This window comes from Myotis myotis, unplaced genomic scaffold, assembly GCF_014108235.1.
Source record: "Myotis myotis isolate mMyoMyo1 unplaced genomic scaffold, mMyoMyo1.p scaffold_m19_p_27, whole genome shotgun sequence".
Taxonomy (NCBI): domain Eukaryota; kingdom Metazoa; phylum Chordata; class Mammalia; order Chiroptera; family Vespertilionidae; genus Myotis; species Myotis myotis.
In genome coordinates, this window is record NW_023416332.1 from 2,050,478 (window position 1) to 2,074,529 (window position 24,052).

Below are 24,052 nucleotides of genomic sequence, written 5' to 3' on the forward strand. Positions count from 1 at the left end.
GTTTTTTTTAACCATATACTCTTCATTTTAGTGATGTATTTTTGCCTTAACAACTTTGAGACTTTAAAGCCAATTATTCCCTAAAGCATTTCCTCGCCCAGTTTTGTAACAGTGTTGTGGAGTGACATTCGCCAGAATAAGACCACCGACTCCAATTAGGTCTTAAACAGCAAGCGAGGATTTATTGAGCTGGCCAGCGACTACAGTTACAGCACCCGGCCGAAGCAGAGGCTGAACTGCAGTGCCGACTGCAGGAGTTACATTTTATTATTAAATTCTGTGGAGGCCCAGAGAAAATGTGTCTTTCAAATTCTGAGCCCCCCAATATGGAGGAAACTCGCTTTATTTATACTTTTTCCAGTCCTTCGTCTCCCAAATTTGGAATGAGACTTCCGGCCTTTGGAGAAAGCAGGCCTGCGTGCTGGGAAGGGGCCATGAGACCCTATCTCAGGGCCGGGTCAGGTGTCAGCACCTTCCTATCTGTGAGTTTTAGGAACAGACAGCACAGCATGACCCGCCTGGCCGAAGCGCCAGATATGCAGCGCAGCACAACAGGGATCACTCGGCAGCCTTCAGCGGCGCTGATGTGAGAGTGCTGCTCTGGTTCCCGCAGAACCGGGAGGGGCGCGAGGGGCGCGGGGTGGGGGGGTGGGGGGTGGGAGTGGGGGTGCCTCGGTGGAGCAGGAGGAGCAGGAGCAGCGGGAGCTGGCCAGGGGGCGTGGCGGTGGGGCGTGGCGGAGGTGTGGGGGCGTGGCCGTGGGGCGTGGCGGTGGGGCGTGGCGGAGGTGTGGGGGCGTGGCTGTGGGGCGTGGCGGAGATGTGGGGGCGTGTCTGTGGGCGTGGCGGAGGTGTGGGGGCGGAACTATTGGGCGTGGCGTGGAGTGACGGCGGGGGCGTGGCGTGACGGCGCCGCGGGGAATAGAAAGTGAAAGGGGTTTTTTGGCTCCAGCTGTCCGGGCGCCGCCCCCACGCGCGCCGTGGCCCCGGAGGACGTGCGACACGTGCTGAGCCGCCGCGGCTTCTGCCGCTGAACGAGCGGGACTCGCGGGACCAGAAGGGCCGGTCTCTTCTCTCTCCGTCTCCGTCTCTCTCCTCCTTGAATTTATGGGGGAGACACCGGTTGAACCCTCTCGGGTTTTAAATAAAATAAAAGAGGAATAAACGTTTGCTGTGACCCCACCCGCGGATGTGGAGAGGGAGAGTGGAGGGGGGAGGAGAGAGGCGGCGCCGCAGCGGATCAGGCCGGGTCGCCGCCGCCCGGGTGGGTGCCCGCCTCGGTACCCGCCCCGCCTCGGTACCCGCCCCGCCTCGGTACCCGCCCCGCCCGGGTCCCCGCCCCGCCCGGGTCCCCGCCCCGCCTCGGTACCCGCCCCGCCTGGGTACCCGCCCCGACCCGCGGACGCTCTGCCGGGAAGGAAGCCTTCGCAGATTCTTGGTTTTGTTACGAAAAGTCCACTTCCTTTTTTTGGTTTGTTTTCTGCAGATTTTTGATTTGTCATCGGGGAGTCGCATAGGATGGGAGTCGCTGCCGACCCGCCCACGTCCGGGGTACATAAGCCACAGGCCGGGCCCGGCCCCCCACTCGGCCCGCGCCATGGGGCTCGCGCTGTGGCTGCTCCTGCTGCTCCCGCTGCTGCGGGTCCCGGTGAGCGAGCTGCGCCGCCTGCAGGGCCGCCCGAGGGTGGGGGCGGGAGGCAGCCCCGGGTCTAACGGGGCCGGGAGCGGAAACCAGCCGGGGCGGCGCGGCACCGGAGGCCGCTGGCCGGGCGCGGGGTGAGGGGGGTGGTGGCGGGGTGGGAGGTGCGGGCGCCCGGGTGGACGTGCGGCCGCGGGGCGGGCAGGTGGCCTCGGTGAGTGTCTCTAAAGCCGCCTTTTTAAAACTGTTTTTATTGCGTCTGAGAGGAAGGGGCGCATGGAGCGGGGACGCGGGTGCGAGACGTGGACCCACAGGTGCCCTGCCGCCCGCGCTCGCGATCGGCCTGCAGCCCGGCTGGTGCGCTGACGGGGGGGCGGGGGCTCTGGGTCTGGGGGTCGCCCTCCCCCCCAGACACGCCGGGGGCTGGACGCCGGCTCTCGGGGCAGCTGGAGATTGGGCCCAATTGGGGCCTTCCCGCGGCGGTGCCGCCGGGCCGCGCGCCCCCTCGCCCCTGGCGGGGCCCCTGGGCGGCGGCCGGTGGGCAGGACCGGAGGGGCCGGAGGGGGCGAGGGTAGGACCCCCAGCCCTGGAGGGGCCGAGAAAGGAGCGAAGGAACCCCCGCTTCTCCCCCGGCCTCACTCGGAAAGGGTTCCCGCAGGCGCCGTCTCACTGCTTCCTATCCTCCCTTCCTCCCTTCCCTTTCCCTTTCCTTCCCTTCCCCTTACTTTCTTCCTTTTTTACTTTCTTCCTTCCTTTCTTTTTTTAAAAAATATATATTTTATTGACCTTTACGGAGAGGAAGGGAGAGGGATAGAGAGAAACACCGATCAGCTGCCTCCTGCACACTCCCCACCGGGAATGTGCCCACAACCAAGGTACATGCCCTTGACCGGAATCGAACCCGGGACCTTTCAGTCCACAGGCCGATGCTCTATCCACTGAGCCACACCGGTTAGGGCTTCCTTTCTTTTCTTTTCCCTTCCCTTTCTCCCTTTCTCCCTTTCTCTCTTTCTGTCTTTCTCTCTTTTCTTCCTCCCTTCCCTCCCTTCTCTTCCCCTCCCCATAAAAAGCACTGCTCACGGGCTCACTACCTAGCACATCAGCTGGCCCGCTGGAGCGCCCTGGCCTGGAGGTCCTCGCTGCTGCCACCGCTGGGAAGGGGCAAGCCGGGGGGGGGGGGGGGGGGCAGAATGGAGTCTGAGTTTGAGAGTCGGGAGAACAAGCTGCACCTGCACCCCAGGCCCCAGCAGATTGGGAGCAGCTTGGGAGCAGCTTGGGGAGGGACCCTCTGCTCCAAGGCTGAGAGGGAGCACTGGGACAGCCCAGTGGCGGCCCCTGCCCCGGGCTCAGCCTGCCTCCGCTTCTGCCGGGTCAGGCGCACCCCACCTCCTCCGGGCGCCCTGCCTGCTCCTTAGAGCTGCTGGCCGGGTGGGCGGCCACTGTCCAGCGTTAGGCTGGGCCACCCCAGGTTCTGTCTGTGCTGATGTTGATGTTGTGACTAAATTCTTCTCCCGTGTGAAACCTGTGCTGGTAACAGCGCCCCCCAGAGATGGGACGAGGAGGCCGTGGGCCCCGCCTGTGGAGCCAATGCGCACGTGACCCCGGTTCCTGGGCCCCTGGCTGCCTTGTTCCTGAGGCTGCTACGTGCAGAGCAGTGACCGTGACCCTCCCGTTCCAGGGCGGCGGCCCAGGCGGTGCTCCGCGTGGACGGGGCGGGCTGTGGACCTGCCGGGGTGACAGTGGGAGGGATGGGGGGCAAGAACGCGGTGAAACATGGTTCCCGTCTTTGCAGCTGACCCTCAGCACCTCCAGCAACCTGTTGTTGGAGCCGTGCGCGGCGAGCCTGAGCCCGGGCAGCAGGTGCGGGCCCGGCGAGTACGAGTACGAGTACTGGTCTGGGAGGCGCTGCTGCCAATGCTGCCCCGCAGGTGAGTGGGGGCGGGTTCTGTCCGCTGGGCCCGACCCAAATGCACGTCGAGCCATGGCTCTGACGGGGTGGCAGGGAGGAAGCGGCCGGGCACCGTGCTGGCCAGCGGAGCACGTGTCCACCTCAGGGCCTTCCGGGCTGGGCCCGGGGACCCCATGGCGACCGGGACGCTGGGCTGCGCCCAGGCAGCTGGTGGTGAGCCCTGGGCCGGGGGGCAGAGCACTGGGCTGGGGTCCTGCTGCCTTGACTGACCCTGGACCTCTAGAGGCGCGTCCTGGGGGCCTCAGAGGTGTGTCCTGGGTGGGGGTCGGGGTCCCGGGTGCCCCACCACACAGCTGTCGGGGAGCGATTGCTTCATCATTTCCACGACCTGGTAACAGGCAGAGATTACTCCAATGCTGACGCCCAGGGACAGGGATTTGCATTTTCTCCCCGGAGAGGGCAGCCCAGGGCCTGGCGTGGAGGCCGCACAGCGGGGCGCCGGGCGTGCCTGGTGGGTCTGACCGCACCCCGGCCTCTTGCACAGGCCACTATGTCCGCAAGCCGTGCAGCAGCCCCCACACCCAGAGCGAGTGCGAGGCGTGTGACACAGGGATGTACATGAAACACGCCAACGGCCTGCGGTCCTGCCTGCTGTGCACCACCTGCCGCAAGGGTGAGTCCCGGCCCCTTGAGTCTTGACCTTGACCCCGAAACCCCTTTTTTAATTTTTTAAATATATTTTTATTGATTTCAGAGAGGAAGGGAGAGGGAGATAGGAACATCCATGATGAGAGAGAATCATGGATCAGCTGCCTCCTGCACACCCCCAACTGGGGATCGAGCCTGCAATCCCGGGCATGTGCCCTTTGCCCGATTTGAACCCGGGACCCTTTAGACCGCAGGCTGACACTCCAGCCACCCAGCCACCCAGCCACCCAGCCACCCAGCCAGGGCAAGAATATTTTTTTTTTAATTAAAAAAAAAAAAAGTGTTTTCTGAAGGTCTAAACTTGAAGATAATTCACAAAAGAAAAACCAATGGGAGAAATGCCCTGGGGTGATGAGTAACCGAATAAATAAGTAGATAAATAGATGAATAAATAAAATCCATCAAAATATAATTAAAGAAAAAGAACGGGCTCTGAGAGTGAAGAGGCGGACCGTCTTATGTCCGCCAGAGCCGGTGCCGCACGTGGGGGGCAGGGCAGTGGGGATCCTGGCCCGACGGGAGATGTGGGGTCAGTGCCAGCCTCGGAGGAAACACTGGGTGCAGTGGGTGACGTTCCCACGGGCCGACCCCACTCCCCACCGCCCGCCCGCCCCCGTCTAGACCGGGGCCCGCTCTCCCCTGTGTGTCAGAGCCCGGCCGGTGTGTGGTGGCACCACCAGGAGCCGCCCATGTCCACTGGCAGAGTCCCAGCCCTGGTCTGACCCAGCCTCCCCTCCCCCCACAGACCAGGAGATGGTGAGTGACTGCACCCCGACACAGGACCGGAAGTGCCAGTGCAAGACCGGGGAGTTCTACTGCGACTCTGAGTCCTGCCCGGAGAGCTGCTACCGCTGCACCAGGTACGGCCTCGGGCGCGGGCAGCCAAGCAGCCTGGGTCCCCGCACCCCCCTGGCGTGTCTGTCTCGGGTTCTGCCGCGGCCCCTCGGTCCTCCATCTGTGACCTGGTAGCACCTGCCACGTGGAGGCGCCTGCAGATGAAATCCAACTGGTGGCCTGGCTGTTCCCACCGGGGCCGCCTGGGGCCAGGGCTCCGTCCACCCAGAGCCACGACCCACTCATCCCACCAAAGCCCCGTGGAGCCGGCACAGAAGCCAAAGCACAGAACCGGCCCGGGTCCCCGAGGGCTGGAGGGCGGGGCTTGGGAGACACAGAGGCCCGAGGAGGGAGGAAGGTGGGAGCCATAGCCCGGGAGCCAGGAGCCAGGTGTGGGCAGGGCCGGCCCCGCGGGCTCTGGGAGGACCCTCCTGCCTCCTGGGCTCTGAGTGGCGGCGCCCCTGGCGCTCCTCCTAGACCTGCCACTGCGGCCTCTGTCTGTCCGCCATCGCGCCACCTCCTGTCTGCGTCTCTGGGCCGCTCCCTGCCAACAGGCTCCCCTTAGGAGGACGTGGTCACGGGAGGCCCGGCTCCTCCGCGATGGCCTCCCTTTAGCGCCGTCACACGCACAGATTTCCCAAGAAGCTTCATCCTGAGGCCCCGGGTGGGCTCGATGGGGGGACCTTCTGGGAGACATGACAGCGGTGAAACCCCTGGAAAAATAGCTCCCTTTTTAAAAGAAATGGATTTGTATTGATGTCAGAGAGGAGGGGAGAGGGAGAGAAACGGCAATGATGAGAGAATCATGGACCGGGTGCCTCCTGCACGCCCCCCACCGGGGATGGAACCCACAACCCGGGCCTGTGTCCTGATTGGGACTCGCACCGTGACCTCCTGGTTCCTAGGCTGATGCTCCTCCCCTGAGCCCCCCGGCGGGCAGAGCAGCGCACTTTGTGAGACACGTTGTGGGCCCTTCAGTGCAACTCAGACCATGTGAACTGTGGCCCTGGGACCTGACAAGTCCAAAGTAGGGGCCGCCTGCAGGTCCGGTTCGATCAGGGCTCTGCTTCTCTCGGCTCCTTTGCCCGCCCATCTCCATGGGCTTCCTCTCGGGGCTGCTCCCTCTCGGTGCAGCTGTGGCTCCCGCAGGTGCCGTCCTCAGAGCCGCACCCCAGGGGCCCCGAACTCCCTCGCTGGGCTCTCAGCGGTCCCGGAGCCGGGTGGGCCGATGGTCTGGGAAAGCCTGGCACAGGCTGCCGGAGCCCGGGGCCCTCCGGGGCGGGGGCCGGCCTGGCCGGGAAGTGATGCTCGGGGTCCTTCACTCCTTCCTCTCAGGTGTCCCGGTGCCACCCTCCGGACCTGCACCGCCACGAGGGACACCGAGTGCGCCCCAGCAGCCCAGCCAGAGCCAGGTAAGCGGCCCCGCCTCTTCCACGGCAGCCAGCCTGTGCACAGAGGGCGCCGTATGGCTCTGGGCCGGGGGTCAGTGCTCAGCTCTGCCCCGTAGAAAAGAGGCTGCAGGCAGGAAGTGGTGGGTGTGCGTGGCAGGGTTCCAAGAAAACGTTATTTTTTTTCTAATATATTTCTATTGATGTCAGAGAGGAAGGGAGAGAAACATCTATGATGAGAGAATCATGGACCGGCTGCCTCCTGCACGCCCCACACTGCGGATCTGTGTCCTGAGCGGGAATCGAACCCTGACCTCCTGGTTCATAGGTCGACCCTCAGCCACTGAGCCAGGCAGTGGAGGGGAGCGGGGGGAGGGCTTAAAGCACATTTAATGCCCATCCCCCCACAAAAAGAACATAGTTAGGACCTAATCTGTGGTTAAACACAAGTGGTCAGAGCGCTGGGCGTGTTGGGTCAGTGGTTAGAGCATCGGCTGGTGGGTTCGAGTCCCAGTCAAGGGCACGTCCCTGGGTTGCAGGCTCCATCCCCAACCCGGTCGGGGGGTGCGGCAGCCCATGGATGTGTCCCTCACACTGTCACATCCACGCTCCTCTCTGTCTCTCCCTCTCCTCCCTCCCCTCCCTCTCTACAAAAATCAATGGGAAAATGTCGTCGGGCGAGGATTCAGGAGAAATAAACGCACTTCAGGAAGCTGTCGGGGGAGCAGGCCCATGGCAGGGTCACTGCCGTCCCTCCGCCTCCTGGGCTGGCCCGGCTCCGGGGCCACAGCTCTGATGGGCCTGCCCTCGCCCGGGTCCCTGTGGAGGCTCCGCCGGGTGCTGTACTGTCACCAGGGAGACCAGCCCCCGAGCGGCCTCAGCAGCTGGCTCCTGGGTGGCCCTGCCCCGTCCCTCGGGCCACCTGGCCGGGCCTTCCCGCAGTCACCATGGGGTCCTTTCCCTTGTCCCCACCTTCGGGGGGGGGCTGCCTTCCGGGCCGGGAGTCCGTGACGCTCACCCCAGAGCCCCACCCTGGGGCAGCGGACCTTCGCCCTCTTCTGGGAGGGCGGACCCTGCGGGCAGCGAGTCCTTCCGCGAGGGACGTGCTTACCCGCTACCGCGCTCTGTGCCCCCAGGACCCCCAGCCGGTTCCCTGGCTGACAGCGCCTTGGCTGTGCCTGTGGTTGCCATTGTCATCGGCATCCCCATCGCCATCGCCATCACCATCGCCATCGGCTTTGCCATCGCCTGGTGGAGAAGACAAGGTAAGCGGAGGAGAGCGCTCCGGACGGGAGAGCAGCAGCTCGGCCGGGGTCCCGGCAGGCTCTTGACCGGCGTTTTCCATTTAAAATACAGCTGCACTCACTTCCTTATTCATTTTTAATATATTTTTATTGATGTCAGAGAGGAAGGGAGAGGGAGAGGGAGAGGGAGACATCAATGATGAGGGAGAATCATGGAACGGCTGCCACCTGCTCGCCCCACACTGGGGATCGAGCCCGCAACCGGGGCCTGTGCCCTGACCTGGAATCCAACCATGACCTGGTTCCTAGGTCGATGCTCAGCCCCTGAGCCACACTGGCCGTGCTGGGCTCACTTTCTCACTCGGGGCCCCTGTGCCGTGTGCTGTGTGCTGCTGACCAGGTGCAGGGCTGCAGAGCTCGGCCCCGCGGCGGCTCAGACGCCGCACATGGTGGGGGGGGCCATGGTGGGGAAGCAGGGAGAGCCCGGGGCTGCTCCGCCCGGGTCGGGGGCAGGGGGGTCGGAGGGTCGGGGGGCAGGGGAGTGCACCGAGGTCACTCACGTCCCTCCGTGTGCCCACAGGGGTGCTGCTTCCCCAGTGGCTGTGCTGGTTCAGGACAGGTAAGTGCGTTCCCTGCTGTGAATCCCAGGCCTTGGCCTCCGAAGTCCGCATGCGGTTCACGTCAGGGGCAGCCCCGTGCCCTGTGGGTCGTATTTCGGATCTCTCCTACTTCTCCCCGCGCCCTCCTCCCGGCCCCCCACCCCCAGGCCTTCACCGTGGTGGTTCACTATTCCCCAGTATCCGGGGGTGCGTGCCTTTATCTGCCACATGTCTGCCCGGCTGGCTGTGCGGTCGGTTTGCTCGCACCGGCATCGCCAGGAGCAGGCCTGTGCCGCGTGGTGGCCCAGGACGCGATCGTGTCACTGGTGATGGGAGTCCAGCTCCACTGCCCTCTGGTGGGGTCAGGGCCGGACAGGTGGCCCCTCAGTGACCGACGACATCAAGCGCGCTGACTGTATCTTCACTTGCTTTTCTTCTGTCTGATTTTCAGCGACGTCGGGGGAGCCAGGCAGCCATGTAAGTGTCTCCCTGGGCTGTTCCCGGTGGGGGCCTCGGGCCTGGAGGGCAGGGGCGACAGCAGGGTGGGGGAGGCCGCCGGGCCCCCGCCTGCATGCACAGCTCAGCTTCCGGGGCGGTGTCTGCACCCCTTTACTCGAGCCCCGAATGTCTGCTGGAAAGAGACTCACACTCCCCTGGTCGGGCCCGTGTGGGATCGGAGGCACAGGGGCCAAGGGCTTTGTACGGGTTTCCCGGGGCTTAAAAACCGCAACTTACTGTCCCCGACCCGGGGCCCAGAAGCCCACAACACAGGGGCCGGGGGGGTGGGCTCCCTGGGAGGCCCTGGGGGTGGGGGTCCTCTGCCCCTGCCCGCCTCCCCTGGGGGTGCCGCCGTCCAGGGCGCTCCTCGGCCTCCGCACTCACCTGGCCGCCTCCAGGCGTCGCTCTGAGCAGTCCTCACAGGGACACTCGGCCGTCACTGGGTTTGGGGCGCGCTCTCACCCGGTGTGGCCTCTGCCGCAAAGACCCCATTTCCAAATGAGGCCCTTTCACAGGTGGGGGTAGGACGGGGACACGTCTTTCTGGGTCACCATTCAGCCCTGTCTTTTAAGAAATAATGTTCTTACTGATTTCAGAGAGAGAGAGAGAGAGAGAGAGAGAGAGAGAGAGAGAGAGAGAGAGAGAGAGAGAAGCATCGATGATGTCCTGGCCGGTGCTGCTCAGGGGATAGAGCGTCGGCCTGCAGTCTGAAGGGTCCCGGGTTCGATGCTGGTCAAGGGCAGGTACCTGGGCTACAGGCTCCTCCCCATCTGGGCCCTGATCAGGGCTCGTGCAGGAGGCAACTATTCCATGTGCTTCTCTCACATCAGTGTCTCTCTGTCTCTCCCTCTCTCTTCCACTCTCTCTGAAAATCAGTGGAAACATATCCTCGGGTGAGGCTTAAAAATTAAAACAAAAAAAGGTGGAAGCATCGGTGATGACAGAGAATCATGGACCGGCTGCCTCCTGCCCGTCCCCCACTGGGGATGGAGCCCGAAACCCGGGCCTGTGCCCTGACCTGGAATCCAACCTGACCTCCTGGTTCATAAGTTGACGCTCAACCACTGAGCCACACTGGCCGGGCGCCACCCTTGCCTTGGGCCAGAGCTGGAACCTGAGCCCATGAAGTGTTTTTCTCTCAACGCACAGCCCAGGCTGACCCTCAGGCACTGCGGCCTTTCCCCATTCACCCCTACGCCAGAGAAGCTTGCGGGTATTGGGGGGCTGTGCTGCGGCTCCTGTCACCACAGGATTGGTTTTGTCCTTTAGGCGATACTGCGACCCACGGACCCTGTGAGGGGCCCCCCGGTCCCTGGCACGGAGATAACACCGCTGTTGCCGGAGAAGGCTGACACCCCGATGCCTGGTGCCCTGACCCGCCCGCGACCCTTAGCCGACCCCGACTCTGACCCCGACCCCAACCCTGATACCGACCCCGACCCTGATACCGACCTCGACCCTGACCCCGACCCCGACCCTAACACCGACCCTGATACCGACCTCGACCCTGACCCTGACCCCGACCCCGGGGCAGGAGCGGAGCTGCAGGTGGAGGTGACGGGAGGCGGCCGGGTAGCCCCAGAGCCCGCGCCCCCGACTCCTGCTGCCGCTGCCCCGGGGGCCCAGGCCCAGGCTGAGGCGGACGCCGGCCTCCGTCATCGAGCAGGTGAGGGCCGGGGCCGGGGTGGGGGCCAATGGGGGGCAGTGAGGCTCGCTTGCTGAGCACCTGCTGAGTGCGCTCCGTTAGGGCTCTTGTCAGTGCTTGTCTGCGCCTCCCGGGCCGCCCCCCCCAGGCCACGGACCAGTCGCTGGAACCACAGACTGTCTCCCGGCCCTGGAGGCCATGGCTGAGGTCACGGCGTCCGTCCGTGGGCCGGTCCCCCCGGGGCTGTGAGGGGCCTTGGCCTCCTGCTGCCCGTGGTGTCGGGCGATCTGTGGGCTTCCTGGGCGTGTGGAAGTCCCCGCTCCGCCCTGCAGTTCACGCTGCGTCCGCCCTGCCAGCGTGTCTGTCCATCAGCGGGACCTGTCCTGCTGGACCGGGGCCTCGCATTCACTCCTCCACCTGCGGCCTCCTCTCCACATCCGGCCGCGTCCACCGCTCGGGGTCCAGACCCAATGTCTTTGGGGACAGGACTCAACCCATTGCAGTCCCCCCCCCAACCTGTTGTCCACGGGGACAGTGACCCCGAGGGGCACAGACTCAGCGAGTGTGCCCGCCGGTTGCCGCCCCTGGGAGCCACGGCAGGCGGGGCCCCGTTGCCAGGGCTGACACCTCCGCTGCCCCCACCACCGCGCCCCCACGAGGCCGCCAGGCTGTCCTGGGACCACGCCCTCTTCCCTCCTCAGGATCATAAATGAGGATTTTGTGACGGACACGCCCTGCCCTGACGGTGAGTCCTCCGGCTTCTTGCTCCGCGGTGACGTCCGGGCTGAAGGCGGGACGTTCTGTGGCCTCAGCACTCGCTCACCTTCTCCGATGACCTTGGGGAAATGGGCTTCTTCAAGGATAAGTTTTGGTCCTAAAGGAAGGTCGCGGTGCTTGGTGTGAGCGGCTCGCGCCTTTCTGAGGAAACACGCGTGGCTGGGAGGGATGCTCTGTCACCTCGGCCGGCAGGGCCCTCCTGGCTGTGGGCTGCTATGACTGGTCTAAGAGTAAGGACTTCTTCTTAAACATATATTTGTATTGGTTTCAGAGAGGAAGGGAGAGGGAGAGAGAAGCATCAATGATGAGAGAGAATCATGGATCGGCTCCCTCCTGCATGCCCTACACTGGGGATCGAGCCTGAAACCCAGCCACGTGCCTCTACGGGGAATAGGACCCTCACCTCCCGGTTCCTAGATCGACGCTGAACCACTGAGCCACACCTTCCAGGCCGCCAGGTGCTTTCTGGAACCCCATCCTCTCAGGCAGCTCTGGGAGGTCTCCCCACTTCACAGGTCAAAGTTCAGGCAGCCCGAGCCCACAAGGCTGCAGAACTCGCCCAGGCCTTCATCCCATCCAGGCTCCCCTGGCTGCAGCCTCGTCCGTCCTACGGCCCCACCGCCTCTGGGAGCCGGAGAGCGAGCACAGAGCCAACCTCCGCACACCCATCCCCCCGCCCCCAGGGCTGCCGACTCCCCGGATCCTGGGTCCCTTCTCCAGGGCCGTGGGCTCCAGGACGAATGAGCTGCAGGCAGTTCAGGAGCCACGCCGGGTCCTGGCCACACGTCTTCGTTCTGGTTTCCTCTTTTCCACCACCAAGAGGCTGATTGTGAACGCGGACATGAGGTCCCGGACGGGACGGGAAGAACCTATGACGTCAGTGGGGCTGGAAGGAAGTGGCTTCGAGATGTGAGACCACGGAAGCCCGGATCCCGTGGCCCCGCGTGGTGGTGCGATGCTGCTCGGCCGGAAGGACCCGCTGGGAGGGAGCAGCCGTTCGCGCTCCTGGCGGCCTCCACACCACGGACGCTCCCAGACCTATTGGCCAGAGGAAACCTCTCAGGTCGGCCCTGGCCAGTGCCGCTCAGTGGACAGAGCATCACCTGCGGACTGAGGGGTCCCAGGTTAGATTCCGGCCGAGGGCACAGGCCCGGGGTGCGGGCACATCCCCAGTGGGGGCGGTGCAGGAGCCGCTGATCAGTGATTCTCTCTGATCACTGATGCCTCTCTCTCCCTCTCCCTTCCTCTCTGAAATCAATAAAAATATATATTTTTAAAAATCTCTTACCTCAGGCTCTAACTGGTTCGGCTCAGTGGATAGAGCGTCGGCCTGCGGACTGAAGGGTCCCAGGTTCGATTCCGGTCAGGGGCATGTACATTGGTTTCGGGCACATTCCCAGTAGGGGGTGTGCAGGGGGCAGCTGATCGATGTTTCTCTCTCATCGATGTTTCCAACTCTCTATCCCTCTCCCTTCCTCTCTGTGAAAAATCAGTAAAATATATTTTTAAAAAGAAAAATCTCCTGTGTTGGCATTTGGGCGGGCCCCACACAAGGGGAGGTCTGGCCCTGCCGTGACCTTGGCAGGTGTCTGAGGTCACAGCATCCCTTTGGCGCTTCCGCGATCCCCAGATGGGCCGAGCGCCTCCTGCTCTGAGGAGAGTCCCTGTAAAGCTTTCCCGGGAGGGAGGGGGTCAGGGCAGGCAGGAGCGTCACTGCCTGGGTCCCACGGGCCCTGAGCTGGTGGGCGGGACCCGCTGAGGGTGCTGGGTGGGCCCGGTCCCCCAGGCTCTTCCCAGGAGCTGCACCCCGCGGGCTGGAGGGTTGTCTCTCTGCCCCCACCCCCCTCCCCGGCTCCTTGGTCTCTGAGTCCTGGGATGCCCCCTTGGCCAGGAGCCGGGCGTGGCATGAACAGGGTGACATGTATGAGCAAGTGGAAGACAGGCACCCAGTGGCCACTCTGAGCTGTCATTTCTTCAGCTGGAGGAGGCCTTTCTTTGTCCTTTTTTTGGTTAATCTTCACCTAAGGATAGATTTTTGGCGAGAGGGAGAGGGAGGGGGAGGGGGAGGGAGAAACATGGATGGGCTGCCACCTGCATGTGTCCCAACTGGGACCAGAGAGTGAACCTGCAACAAGGCACGAGCCTTGAACAGGAATCAAACCCGAGACCCTTGGTGTGCAGGCTGGCGCTCTACCCACGGAGCCACACTGGCCAGGGCTCAGAGACGTGGTTTTGTTTTGTTTTTTTATTGATTTCAGAGAGCAGGGGAGAGGGAGAGACAGATAGAAACATCCATGATGAGAGATGATGAGAGAGAATCACTGACCAGCTGCCTCCTGCACACCCCCTACTGGGGACCGAGCCCACAACCCGGGCATGTGCCCTTGAACAGAATTGAACCTGGGACCCTTCAGGCCACAGGCTGACGCTCTATCCTCTGAGCCAAACCGTCCTGGGTCAGGGACCTTTTTTTTTTTTTTTTAAATATATTTTATTAACTTTTACAGAGAGGAAGGGAGAGGGATAGAGAGTTAGAAACATTGATGAGAGAGAAACATCGATCAGCTGCCTCCTGCACACCCCCTACTGGGGATGTGCCCGAAACCAAGATACATGCCCTTGACCGGAACCGAACCTGGGACCTTTCAGTCCACAGGCCGACGCTCTATCCACTGAGCCAAACTGGTTAGGGCGGTCAGGGACCTTTTTTAAGTGCCTCCTAAGATGTTCTTCTGTCCAAAGGCTGTGTGACCTAATACACCCTTCGATACCTGAAACTCCAGTGAGAGAGAATGTGCGCAGCCCTATGTTCAGAGCACGTGCCCCCAGCCGTCGCGTGGGAAAAGCCGGGGCACGTTCCGCCTGGAGAACACGCAGCCGTTCGGAAGGAGGGTCTCTGACCCTTCGCGACAGACGGAGGGACCTGGAGCGGATTCTGCTGAGCGCACGGAGCCGGTCAGAGAAGGACAAGCATCACGTGATCTCACCCACGGGGACTCTAACGAACAAAATACACTGATGAACAAGTAGATCCCGAGCCATGGGAGCAGGGACCAGACCGTGGCCTCTCAGAGGAAGGGGGTGGTCGGGGGGGGGGGGGGGAAGAGACCAACCTAAGGCCTGTACCGGGAATCATGCTTTCCCAGCAGAAGGTCGTGCATTGAATTCGCCCTGCAGCCCCCAGGGGACGCCCTGCTCCGACCTTCCTTATATACAGCCCGCGTCGCTTTACTGTTTAATCTGTAATAAACGCTTTAAAAACAAAAAGGGCATAGAATGCGACAATTTAACAAAAAGGAAGGGAAACATACAGTAAAGAAATGAAAATTGAGCAATAATGATAAGCAGCAAGAAAGGCAAAAAAACACCCAAAATGTTCACTGGACAATCCCCTGCGGCGGTAACAGGGAAGCTGACTCCGCGGCCCGTTCTCTCTCGTTTTCGCGGGGAGACTTGGGTTTTCCGGTGGAGAAGCGAATTGTTCAGATGGGAGACGGTGCAGCATGCGGTTCCGCTGTAACTGGGTCCGCTGTAACTGGGTCCGCTGTAACTGGGTCCGCTGTAACTGGGTCCGCTGTAACTGGGTCCGCTGTAACTGGGTCCGCTGTAACTGGGTCTGCTGGGCCCTGAGGGGGGCGGTTTGCGCTCTGCCCTCTGGTTGGGGAGGAGAAGGGCCGACCATTCGCTCTTAAGTGCCCTGGCTGAGGGACGCTGGGGCTGAGTAGGTGGCTGCAGCCGCTGGGCATCTAGTCTTTCCAGCTGCGAACCGCGGGTTCCCTGTCTGCCTTGTTCCCTGTCCCCTGGACCGGCTCTGCCCGCGTCTCCCGCCCTCGGAGCGGCCTCGCCTCCCTGCAGCCTGGCGCTCTGCCCAGCACCCAGCGTGTCCTGGGGACGCCCCTCCAGGACGCTCGGGGGGGGGGGGGGCTCTGGCTGGATGGCGTCCCCTCCCCCTGAGGAGCACAGCCCCCGCCCATGGACACCCCCTGGCCCCGCAGCCACAGCCCCTGGGACCCCCGGAAGGACTTGGCCCAGTGTGAGCAGGTCGGGGCTCTGTGCACCCCACAGCGGGAGAGCCCCCCCCCGAGGCCTGTTGGGGGGGCAGCCCAGGGCCCAGGCGCCAGGTCAGCACCCAGGGCCCTGCTGGGGCGCCCTCAGCAGCGAGGGGGGCAGTCAGGCTGCTCCCCCCGCCAGGCCTCCTCTCTGCCCCCTGCCTGTCGCCCTCTCACCCCCCCTAGCAGGGCCCCCCGTGGGCCGCGCCGTGTCCCTGCCCCGCCCTCCCCGTGGGACCCGAGGCGCTGGGGCTGGTAGTGAAGCATCCATCTTCTATAAAAACTGCTGTTTGAAATAATAACCCTACTATTTGTGGCTTAAATACTAAGGAAATAAGACTACTCCCGTTTCAGAGAGGCCATTAAACCTTCCCCAGACGAAGTTATCCGTGCTGGCACCAGGCCAAGCCTTTGGTCGAGGTCTCAAAGCGCCAGCACATAGGGGCCCTTTAAAAACTTGCAAAGGGAACCGGAAAAACCCCATATGGGGGAGACCAAGAGGGTAAGAGTATAAATACAGGAAGCTTCCTGTGTGACTTCACCCCGAATTTGAGAGACGTTTTCCTCTGGGCCCGCGCCCAGTAGCGAATGTAACGCCATCTCCCGAAGCGTGGCTTGTCCTTCTCCGGTTTGTCTGTCACAGCAGGACACGCCCTGCCCACGGTCCGGCCGCCCTCCCCAGCCCCGGCGGGCAGCCCACCGAGGAGCATGACGCCCTGGCCTTCTGTTCCGTTTCCTTTGCGGCTGAGGCCACTGCTCCTTTTCCTGGGGACACAGGTGGGTGCGCGGCGGGGCTCTGGGGAGGGAAGGCCCCCCCCTAGCGGGCAGGGGGCCTGAGGCGGGGCGGGACCGAGTCTGACTTTGGGAGTCGCACACCCCTAGGGCGTTCCCCGGGCCCCGTGCAGCTCTGGGGGGAGCGCCCCCCCTCCCCCAGGCCGGGCACACCCGGCAGCCCTCCGCCAGCGTGAGTGCACGGAGCTGTGCTCAGTCCCTGGCCTCGGCCTCCCCTGCCCCAGGCTCCCCGGTGACTGATGGGACCCCAGAGGCGGGGAGGGCACGGCCAGACCCACCTTCCCCTGACCCAGGCCCGCAGCTCACTGCGGTCCCGGGGGCGGTGGGGCGAGAGGCCACTGTAGTTCCTTTTTAGCTGGAGGCGGGGGTGTAGCAGCATATGGAGGTGTGTGTAGTTGGCACACAACCAGCGCCCCAGGTTTAACGTGTGCAGTTTGGCATTTTGACATGTGTTCACGGTGCGGGAAACCATCCCCGCAGGAGAGTGGGTGCAGCCCTCACCCCCAAAAGTGCCCTCCGCTCGCGGCCGGCCCCCAGGGAGCTGGCTCCCAGAGGTTCCTCACCAAAGCGTGAGAGCAGGGTCCAGAGTCTTTTAAAATCGATAGAAACCACAAGCTTCTTCCTGTTTGTCTGTGTCGGGCTCTAAGCCCTCGAGCTGGGAACAGTTGCATGAAACCTGCACCTTGGCTGACAGTGGCCTCGGGGCCTGTGCCTGGGTGAGGGGCTCTGTCCTGGGGTTTAGGACATCGTTGCCTTTCGCCGTGTCTGCTTTGGAGGGAGGCGAATTTAACATTCCATTTGCACATACACATCTGGCCTCGCATGACTTACAGTGAGATGACTGCGCTGAAACGGACATTTTTTAAAGCGCTCGAAAGAGAATGGGCTATGGCTGTTTTTGGTACCGGTAAGGTTTCAGAGGGAGCTGATCTGAAACTATAACGCCTTTTTTTTTGTAATTAATCCTCACCCAAGGATGTTTTCCACTGATTTTTAGGGAGAGTGGGAGAGAGAGGGAAAGATAGAGAGAAACATGGATATGAGAGAAACACGTCTATTGGTTGCCTCCTGCGTGCCCTTGTCCAGAATCGAACCCAGGACCCTTTGGTCCGCAGGCTCATGCTCTATCCACTGAGCCAAACAGGCCAGGGCTTTAATGCAATTTTAAAAGCCCAAACCCTCCCACAGAGAAGACGCAGTAACACAAGATTTCCAAAAGCTGGTCGCTCCCCAGTCCAGCAGCTCAGCTCCCAGCGCCCCCTGGAGAGGAAACGGTCATTCCAGAGGCGCTGCCCTGCCCCAGGCCGCCCCGACGCATCGTCCGGGTTGTGCAGGTGCCAGGAGCCAGCCCCGCCAGCAGGGAGGACGCGGTTCTGAGCGGGATCAGAGCTCCGTGTGACTCAGGCAGGGAAGGCGCGGGAAAGAGGATGTGAGATTCCCGTAGCAAATAGCAGGCCTCCTGGTGAGCAGAGGTCGGCACGAAAGGCCCACGCCAGGCACTGGGATGCAATGGGCTTCCTTTTCTTCTAATAAGTTTTTATTGAGCTCAGAGAGGAAGGGAGAGAGAAACATCAATGATGAGAGAGAATCGGATTGGCTGCTTCCTACACGACCCCATTGGGGATGGAGCCTGCAACCCAGGGATGGAGCCCACAACCCGGGCCTGTGCTGTGACCGGGAATCGAGCCGTGACCTCCTGGTTCATAGTTGGACGCTGAGCCACTGAGCGACGCTGGCCGGGCCGGAGGCCGCTCTGGCTAAGCCCGTCTCCCTGGCTGATTGCAGGCGGCCCTGGCAGCCAGCTCGGAACTGGGTGGCCCCAACCAGAATGCAGCCGGGAGCCCCTCCAGCGACCTCTGTGAGGCCGGTGAGTGAGCGTCCCCGTCTTCCCCAGCCTTCGCCTTCGGCTCACCTGACCCCGCGGGCTCAGCCCTGGCGCAGAGCTGCAGGCGCCTGGGGCCCTGGGGGGTGGGGGAGCCTGGTGGGCGGGCCTCTCCCAGCTGGTACCCTGGCACTGTATGCTCACCCCCCTACCTCCCCCACGCCTGGGGCTCTCTCCTGACAGAGGGACTCTGTGCTTACTCAGACGGAAGTGGGGGGCGTGCCCAGGCTCCATGCTCCCCAGGAACCCCTGTCAGGAGCCCGTCCCCTCAGGGCGGTGATGGGGACCCCCAGGCTCGTTCACTCTCAGGAGGGGGCTCCGAACCAGCCCCCAGAGCAGCCGGGAGCCCCAGCTTCCAGGGCCTGCTCTGCCCGCCCTCCAACCGCCCCCTCCTGGCCAGTCCCCGCCAGAACCCTGGCCCCTGTGGAGCCTGGTCACCCTGCAGCCCCCACGCCTGCACCCCTCCTGCTCACAGACAGGGGCGCACACATCAGTGAGCCTGCCTTCAGGGGTCCCCTCTTTGTAGGGGCCGACCACACACCTGCTCCCATCACACTCTACCCCGACTCACCCCACCCCACCCCACACGCCTCCTGTCAGCCAGGAGCTTCCTGGGGCACCAGCTCAGGGACTGAACCCCCTCCCCAGGCCCGGACCACGCACCTGCCCTCCCCCGGCACAGGCTCCATGCACACCGGCACCATCCCCCGTCCGCACATCTGTGCGCACCCGCAGGAATGACGGGGACACAGCTGCCCACACTGGGCGGCGGCAGGGACGTGTGGCTCTGCCCCAGGACAGCCTTCGCGGGGGCGCGGGGCCAGGCGGCTCCTGGGGCGTGGCCGGGCTTCTTGCTCGCTTTCCGGCTGCCCTAGTGAGTGGCCTGGGAGCTGCTGAGCGGCCTGGTGCGTCCGCGCGGGGTAGAGGCGGGGTCGGCGGGCCCCAGTGTGCACACCCACCCCCTCTGAGCCGAGCTGCGGGGGATCCGTAAAGGCCAAGGGGGACGCAGGTCCTCAGTTCCTGGGACACATGGAGCCTTGGCTCAGTCCAGAACATTCCAAGGAGACAGAGGCGAGGGTTGGTGCTGTGCAGGGGCCTGGCCTCGGGGACCAGGACGGGTGGGTGCCGGGCCCCACCTCACCTCTGTGCCACCCCTGCCGCAGGCCACTACGTCAGCGCGGACTGCACCATGGGCCAGGCCGTAAGGTGCTGTCCGTGCCCACCTGACTCCTTCCTGGCCCATCCCAACAGGGCACAGTCCTGCTCGCCGTGCACGCAGTGCCGGGAAGGTAAGTGGGCGCCGTCGGGCGGGGGGTCTGTGTCGTGTAAAGCAGCCTCCCCGGGACCTGCCTGGGGGAGTCGCCCCAAAGGCAGTGGTGACGGGGCACGCGTGGTTGCCGAGCAGGGGAAGCGAAGCCGCGATGGAAAGTGAGGGCGCGGCAACGCACAGCCTCGCTCCCAGGACACACAGGGGCCTGGCCCTCAGCGCTAGGAAGGTGTAAGTGAGCTAAAATCATAGCAATAATAGTAATTATAATAGTAAAATAAGCTGCAGTGGAGAGAGACGCAGGCGTGGCAGAGAGGACGAGGCCTCAGTGGTGGGCGTGCCTACGAGGAGCCTGAGGTCCTTGGTGTGCGGGGCTCTGTGCTTGGGCGTCGCCCCGTGGAGCAGGGTCAGGGCACGTGCCTAGGTCGCTGGTACAATCCCCCGTCGAGAGCGGGAGGAGCCAGCCGGTCAGTGTTTCTCTATCATCCACTTTCCTCTCCCCCCTCCCTCTCCCTTCTCTCAGAAGATCAGTGAGAACACCCTGGTTGGTTTGGCTCAGTGGGTACGGGTCAGCCGGGGGCTGAGGGGTGCAGGCTGCACACCCCTCATGGCGGGCTCAGGCCCTGGCCGCAGTTGGGTTGTGGGAGGGAGGCTCTCATCACTGTCTGTCTCTCTCCCACATCCATGTTTCTCTCTCTGTCTCTCCCCTTCCCTCCACTCTCTCTAAAAACATCAGTGGGGCCCGGCCGGCTTGGCTCAGTGGTTGAGCATCAACCCGCCAACCAGGAGGTCAGGGTTCCATTCCCGGTCGGGGCAGATGCCCAGGTCTCGAATCCCCGGTAGGGTGCGTGCAGGAGGCAGCCGATCAATGATTCTCTGTCATTGATGTTTCTCCCTCTCTCTCCCTCTCCCTTCCTCTCTGATATCAATAAGAATGTATATATATTTTAAAACATTTTAAAAAGCATTTTCCAAAGGTCTAAATTTAAAGATTTTAAAAACTATATCAATAGGGAAAAATATCCTCAGGTGAAGCTTAAATTAATGAATAAATAAAATCAATCAAAATATAATTAAAGAAAAAGAAAGGATCTCTGAGAGTGAAGAGGTGGACCGTCCTACGTCCGCCAGAGCCGGTGCCGCACGTGGGGGGCAGGGCAGTGGGGATCCTGGCCCGACGGGAGATGTGGGGTCAGTGCCAGCCTCGGAGGAAACACTGGGTGTAGGGGGTGACGTTCCCACGGGCCGACCCCACTCCCCACCGCCCGCCTCCATCTGGACCGGGGCCTGCTCTCCCCCGTGTGTCAGAGCCCGGCCGGTGTGCAGTGGCACCACCAGGAGCCACCCATGTCCACTGGCAGAGAAGGCGGGCAAAGGGACAGGTGGGGTCGGGGCCGCAGGCGAGTGGGTGACGGGCTTGGTCTAGGGCTGGGCTGTGGCCCCACCTTATTCCCATCTCAGTTCAGACGCTGGGCAGAGGGGGTCTGAGGGCCCGCCCCCTCGATGGAGCCGTGCACCCCGCGAGGCTTCAGGGCCCAGCCTTGGCGGCCATCGGGTGGGCTGTGGGGGTGACCGCTGAGCTGACCACCAGCAGGTGGGGCCTGGGGCTCTCTGCGGCCCCATTCGCTGTCTGCTGTGTCACTCACAGCTGCCTCTTGCACCCCCACACTTCGGATGTTGACCTGCCCTTTGGGGGCAAACACAATGAAAGGGATAATTTGGGGGTATCTCTGGGGACAGAGCTGGCTTTGTCCTCCCAGCCCACATCGCAAGGGCACCTGCTGCCCCTCCACAGACACCCCAGGTTTCAGGGTCCCCCTCTGGCCCCTCCACAGACACCCCAGGCTTCAGGGCCCCCCTCTGGCCCCTCCACAGACACCCCAGGTTTCAGGGCCCCATCTGGCCTGTCCACAGACACCCCAGGTTTCAGGGCCCCCCTCTGGCCCCTCCACAGACATCCCAGGTTTCAGGGTCCCCCTCTGGCCCGTCCATAGGCACCCCAATGCTGGTAATAGAGTCTAGTCGTCACCTCGTCGTCTGTAAGTGTGAGGGAGGGAGATTGTGGATTTGGTGCCTGTGACTCGGGAGCCAGAGGGGCCGGTATGGGTGGCACAGAGTCCCAGCCCTGGTGTCTGACCCAGCCTCCCCTCCCCCTGCAGACCAGGAGATGGTGAGTGACTGCACCCCGAAACAGGACAGGAAGTGCCAGTGCAAGACCGGGGAGTTCTACTGTGACTCTGAGCATTGCCTTGAGGGCTGCAACCCCTGCACCAGGTACCGCCTCGGGACGCGGGCAGCCAAGCAGCCTGGGTCCCCCCGCACACTCCCCCCACCCCCCGTGGCGTGTCTGCCTCGGGTTCTGCTGCGGCCCCTCGGTTCTCCATCTGTGACCTGGTAGCACCTGCCACGTGGAGGCGCCTGCAGATGAAATCCAACTGGTGGCCTGGCTGTTCCCACCGGGGGCCGCCCTGGGGCCAGGGCTCCGTCCACCCAGAGCCACACCCGCTCGTCCCACCAAAGCCCCCGTGGAGCCGGCACAGAAGCCAAAGCACAGAACCTGCCGGGGTCCCCGAGGGCTGGAGGGCGGGGCTGTGGGAGACGCAGAGGCCTGAGGAGGGAGGAAGGTGGGAGCCATAGACGATTCCAGAGGAGGCGGCTCCGGGCAGAGGAGGAGCCGTGGGCCCTGCGCCCTGTCCCAGCTGCAAGGCCGTCCCCGTAGCAGGGCCCTGGTTCTGTCACAGGCGCCGGTCCTGGCGGCTTCACAAACCTCAGGAATAATTCTCTCCAGGCCCACAGCCCGGGAGCCAGGAACCAGGTGTGGGCAGGGCCGGCCCCGCGGGCTCTGGGAGGACCCTCCTGCCTCCTGCGCTCTGGGTGGCGGCACCCCTGGCGCTCCTCCTAGACCTGCCGCTGCGGCCTCTGTCTGTCCGCCATCGCACCGCCTCCTGTCTGCGTCTCTGGGCCGCTCCCTGCGAACAGGCTCCCCTTAGGAGGACGTGGTCATGGGAGGCCCGGCTCCCCCGCGATGGCCTCCCTTTAGCGCCGTCACACGCACAGATTTCCTAAGAAGCTTTATCCTGAGGTCCCGGGTGGGCTCGATGGGGGACCTTCGGGGAGACATGACAGCAGTGAAACCCCTGGAAAAATAGCTCCCTTTTTAACAGAAATGGATTTGTATTGATGTCAGAGAGGAGGGGAGAGGGAGGGAGAGAAACGGCAATGATGAGAGGATCATGGACTGGCTGCCTCCTGCACGCCCCCCACCGGGGATGGAGCCCGCAGCCCAGGCCTGTGCCCCGACGGGGACTCCACGGTGACCTCCTGGTTCAGGGGGTGATGCTCAGCCACTGAGCCCGCCGGCTGGGCTGCAGGTGTTTCACGCTGTGACCCTGGAGTGTGGGGTCTCAGAACCAGACTCCCGCACTCAGGCAGAAGCTGGGGAACCGGCGATGGTGGAAGGCGAGGGGCCGGTGACGTAGAGGTCCCTCCGGGGTCCCCCCTCAGGTGTGCGGAGAGCTGTGAGCACGTGAGGCCTGCGTAAGCGAGCATTGGTCCTGGGTCTAAACACGCCTCCCTGTGACCTCGGAACATGGGACAAACAATGACCGGCCCCTAACTTTGCGACCACGAGGAAGGACACCTGAGGGCCGAGCCACTCACACACAGGACAGACCCCCGCTCCCCGCTCCCAGGCCTGCACACGGGGCCGAGCCGGTTCCCTGGAGGGACCTCCGTGGCTCCCCCGTGGGATGAGGGCCATGACCTCTGAGAGGCTGGTTCTGGGGTGAGCGCTGGGCTGTGGGTGCCCTGGGCCCTCGTGGGCCTCAGCTCAGGCACACGGTGCTCCCACGGCGGTCAGGGAGCTCTCCGCAGGAGCCCGCCCCGGAGCCCACCTTCTGCTGCTGACAGCGCCCCTGGGCCTGGGGCCCTGGGAGACGTGGAGGGAGGAACAGTGTGGCGTCTCCCCCCCAGGTGTCCCGAGGGGAAGGTCGTCCTGCAGACGTGCAACGCCACGGCAGACACCCTGTGCGGCTGGCCCGGCCCAGGTAAGAGGGTTCCTGTCGGGCCCAACGTGTATGTTCCGGAGACGAGAACCACGTCAGAAAACTCACCATCTTATGGTGAACAAGTTATTTATTATTTTAATATATTTTTATTGATTTCAGAGAGGAAGGGCGCGGGGGAGAGATAGCAACATCAATGATGAGAGAGAATCATGGATCAGCTGCCTTCCGCACGCCCCTCACCAGGTTTGAACCTGAAACCAGGAACGGAACCATGACCTCCTGGTTCAGAGGGCCACGCTCGACCGCTGAGCAACGGCTGAGCCACACCCGGCTGGGCTCCGGTGAGCAGTTCAGGGGCTCTTAGCAGCCACCTCTGTGTTGCCCCGAAACATTCACATCCGCCCATTAAACAGCAGCTCTCCTGTCCCCCTGCGGCCCCAGCAGGCCCTGATTTGCTTGGGGTGACAGATCTTCCCATTCCGGACACGTCGCAGACACGGGGCGGGGGCCTGTGGCCTGCGTGTCTGGCTCCTTCCCTTCAGGAGCGTGTCCTCCAGAGCCTCCCTATTTGGGACCCGTGAGAGCGCCTGGCGCTGAGTGACACTCACGGTGTGGACTGGGCCACGTTTTGTCAGTCGTTCCACTTTGTGAAAAAAAAGAGGAGAAAGCGGAGGGAAATGTCATGACGTCAGATTTGGGTCCCGCCGGTCAGTGGGGACCCGGCCTGACACAGGACGTCCCTTCAGGGTGGACAGCAGAGCAGCACGTCCTCACACACTCACGTGGCCCGTGAACCACCTGAGACCCGGCACCTGGG

General features: G+C 63.2%; 2 protein-coding genes across 7 annotated transcripts in view; both read left to right on the plus strand.

The window, feature by feature from the left end:
- The first annotated feature begins 951 nt into the window (after positions 1-951).
- LOC118649056 (tumor necrosis factor receptor superfamily member 1A-like) lies at positions 952-12,439 on the plus strand. 6 transcript variants are annotated; one of them, XM_036295798.1, is made up of 12 exons: positions 953-1,261; positions 1,484-1,645; positions 3,429-3,564; positions 4,090-4,218; positions 4,999-5,113; positions 6,423-6,499; positions 7,612-7,740; positions 8,300-8,338; positions 8,770-8,795; positions 10,086-10,482; positions 11,163-11,206; positions 11,510-12,439. In XM_036295798.1, the coding sequence occupies exons 1-11, from the start codon at positions 1,187-1,189 to the stop codon at positions 11,168-11,170; spliced, it is 1,293 nt and encodes a 430-aa protein (XP_036151691.1). In that variant the 5' UTR covers positions 953-1,186; the 3' UTR covers positions 11,171-11,206; positions 11,510-12,439. The 6 variants fall into 6 exon arrangements, 4 of the variants coding, with proteins under 4 accessions (XP_036151689.1, XP_036151691.1, XP_036151692.1 ...); XR_004965546.1 differs by having other exon boundaries at positions 952-1,261; positions 10,086-11,696; positions 11,922-12,439; XR_004965545.1 differs by having other exon boundaries at positions 952-1,261; positions 10,086-11,206.
- A 3,390-nt stretch (positions 12,440-15,829) lies between these two features.
- Positions 15,830-24,052, plus strand: part of LOC118649099 — a 10,460-nt gene continuing 2,237 nt past the window's right edge. The window contains exons 1-5 of the mRNA XM_036295903.1: positions 15,830-16,064; positions 17,865-17,946; positions 19,125-19,250; positions 21,388-21,502; positions 23,201-23,274. Of these exons, the coding sequence (XP_036151796.1) occupies positions 15,996-16,064; positions 17,865-17,946; positions 19,125-19,250; positions 21,388-21,502; positions 23,201-23,274 (466 nt within the window). The 5' untranslated portion in view covers positions 15,830-15,995. The remainder of the gene's footprint in view (positions 16,065-17,864; positions 17,947-19,124; positions 19,251-21,387; positions 21,503-23,200; positions 23,275-24,052) is intronic.